At 44.2% G+C, this 2,500-nt stretch overlaps 1 protein-coding gene across 1 annotated transcript in view; it reads left to right on the top strand.

Moving 5' to 3' along the window:
- adarb2 (adenosine deaminase RNA specific B2 (inactive)) overlaps positions 1–2,500 on the top strand; it is a 201,713-nt gene that overhangs the window by 173,389 nt on the left and 25,824 nt on the right. Inside the window, exon 6 of the mRNA XM_024000991.2 lies at positions 1,869–2,020. Within this exon, the coding sequence (XP_023856759.1) occupies positions 1,869–2,020 (152 nt within the window). The remainder of the gene's footprint in view (positions 1–1,868; positions 2,021–2,500) is intronic.

The following is a 2,500-nucleotide window of genomic DNA, read 5'->3' as shown; positions in this document are numbered from 1 at the left end:
CGACAAAAACAACACAGAGTTACACATGGGATAAACGATCGTACAGTCAATAACACAATAGAAAAATCTGTATACAGTGTGAGCAAATGAAGTAAGGAGGTAAGGCAATAAATAGGCCAATAGTGGCGAAGTAATTACAATTTAGCAATTTTCACTGGAGTGATAGATGTGCAGATGATGATGTGCAGGTAGAAATACTGGTTTCGCAAAAGAGCAGAAAAACAAAAACAAATATGGGGATGAGGTAGGTAGTTGGTTGGATGGGCTATTTACAGATGGGCTGTGTACACCTGCAGCGATCGGTAAGCTGCTCTGACAGCTGACGCTTAAAGAGTGAGGGAGATATAAGTCTCCAACTTCAGTGATTTTTGCAATTCGTTCCAGTCATTGGCAGCAGAGAACTGGAAGGAAAGGCGGCCAAAGGAGGTGTTGGCTTTGGGGATGACCAGTGAAATATACCTGCTGGAGCGCGTGCTACGGGTGGGTGTTGCTATGGCGACCAGTGAGCTGAGATAAGGCGGAGCTTTACCTAGCAAAGACTTATAGATGACCTGGAGCCAGTGGGTTTGGCGATGAATATGTAGCGAGGACCAGCCAACGAGAGCATACAGGTCGCAGTGGTGGGTAGTATATGGGGCTTTGGTGACAAAACGGATGGCACTGTGGTAGACTATATCCAATTTGCTGAGTAGAGTGTTGGAGGCTATTTTGTAAATGACATCGCCGAAGTCAAGGATCGGTAGGATAGTCAGTTTTACGAGGGTATGTTTGGCAGCATGAGTGAAGGAGGCTTTGTTGCGAAATAGGAAGCCAATACTAGATTTAACTTTGGATTGGAGATGCTTAATGTGAGTCTGGAAGGAGAGTTTACAGTCTAGCCAGACACCTAGGTATATATAGTTGTCCACATATTCTAAGTTAGAACCGTCCAGAGTAGTGATGCTAGTCGGGCGGGCGGGTGCAGGCAGTGATCGGTTGAAGAGCATGCATTTCGTTTTACTAGCATTTAAGAGCAGTTGGAGGCCACGGAAGGAGTGTTGTATGGCGTTGAAGCTCGTTTGGAGGTTTGTTAACACAGTGTCCAAAGAAGGGCCAGATGTATACAGAATGGTGTCGTCTGCGTAGAGGTGGATTAAAGAATCACCAGCAGCAAGAGCGACATCATTGATATATACTATGAAAAGTCTAGGGTTGAGACAGAGAGCGACATAGGGAATATACTGTAGTATCATGCAATGCCTAATGTCTCCAATGATGAAAAATCACAATGGCGAGCTCTGAGTTTATTAGTATATGGTAGAACTGAATTATTTAAATTCAAGGCATCAAATAGTAAACATGTGGCGTGGTTCAATACGGATTTGTGAAATTAAAGTATATTTGAGTAAAACAAATATCTGCAGCCTCAGTTCGTAGTAGCAACTACTATCACACATCACAATCAGTAGCTGAATAACTGGCTGGAGTTTTAGTGGGTAGCCTAGTGTCTAGTATCAGTCAAGGATCATAGTCATTTCAACCATTCAGGGATGATGTAGGAGAAACTGGTATACACACACACATATAACACTCAAACACACACACATATAACACTCAAACACACACACACACCAGCATCCCTCCGCTCTTCGTGATGTATCATCCAGTTGAGACAGACTGAGTAATGTTCAGGGGGCCGACAGTGACAGAGAGAGAAACTGCTTTGGTCAGGGAGAAGGCCAGTGTTTGTCATCACTCGCTCTCTCCCTCTGTTTCAGTTCATCATTGAAAAATAGACAGGGGCCGGGGGGGGTTTATGTGTGTGCTGTGATAGATAGTGGTCACTCTCTTTTTCCTCATCTCTTCTTTCTTTTTCTTTGTCTTTGAAGCAAAAGGCGAGAGGACTGGGAAGAGTCGATATTCGTCCGGCACAAGGAGTCAGGGTACCGGTTGAGGGACAACGTCCATTTCCATATGTACATCAGCACGTCACCCTGCGGAGACGCTCGCCTCAACTCGCCCTACGAAATCACCACAGACCGTAAGACAGACTCTCTCTTTCCATCTTCATCTCTCTCGTTATCGCTCGTTTATTTTCCCTCCCTCCCTCTCTCCTGTCTTCCTCGTGGTTTGGTGTCTTTTTCTCCTTTACCAGAGTTTTTTTTTTTTAAAGGGATCATCTTCTGCCGGCTGATATGTTGAAAGCGACTGCTCTGCTTTTGTCAGACGCTGTCAGAAAACTGGCATCCCTTTCATGTCACATTACATCCACAGGCCTTTCAGACTGCCAAGCCACTGTGCTGAACAGATGACATTTTAATGCTTACTCCATAAAAAAATGTATATTCATTTAGATGGCGACGGCTGGCATTCGTTTTTATGTGTGACTTACAGGGTTAGCAATGTAATCTGCTTGGCAGTTTTCCATCAAAAATATTTCCCCTCCTTTTTTCTCTTAGACAGATCTATTCAGCACTGTAGCCATGCTGCTGGTGTATCATTATATTGACGTGGAGGTTTT

The sequence above is a fragment of the Salvelinus sp. IW2-2015 genome, linkage group LG14, assembly GCF_002910315.2.
Source record: "Salvelinus sp. IW2-2015 linkage group LG14, ASM291031v2, whole genome shotgun sequence".
NCBI classification, from domain to species: Eukaryota; Metazoa; Chordata; class Actinopteri; order Salmoniformes; family Salmonidae; genus Salvelinus; species Salvelinus sp. IW2-2015.
Note: the sequence above shows the minus strand (reverse complement) of the source record. Positions and strands in the feature narration are given on the sequence as shown.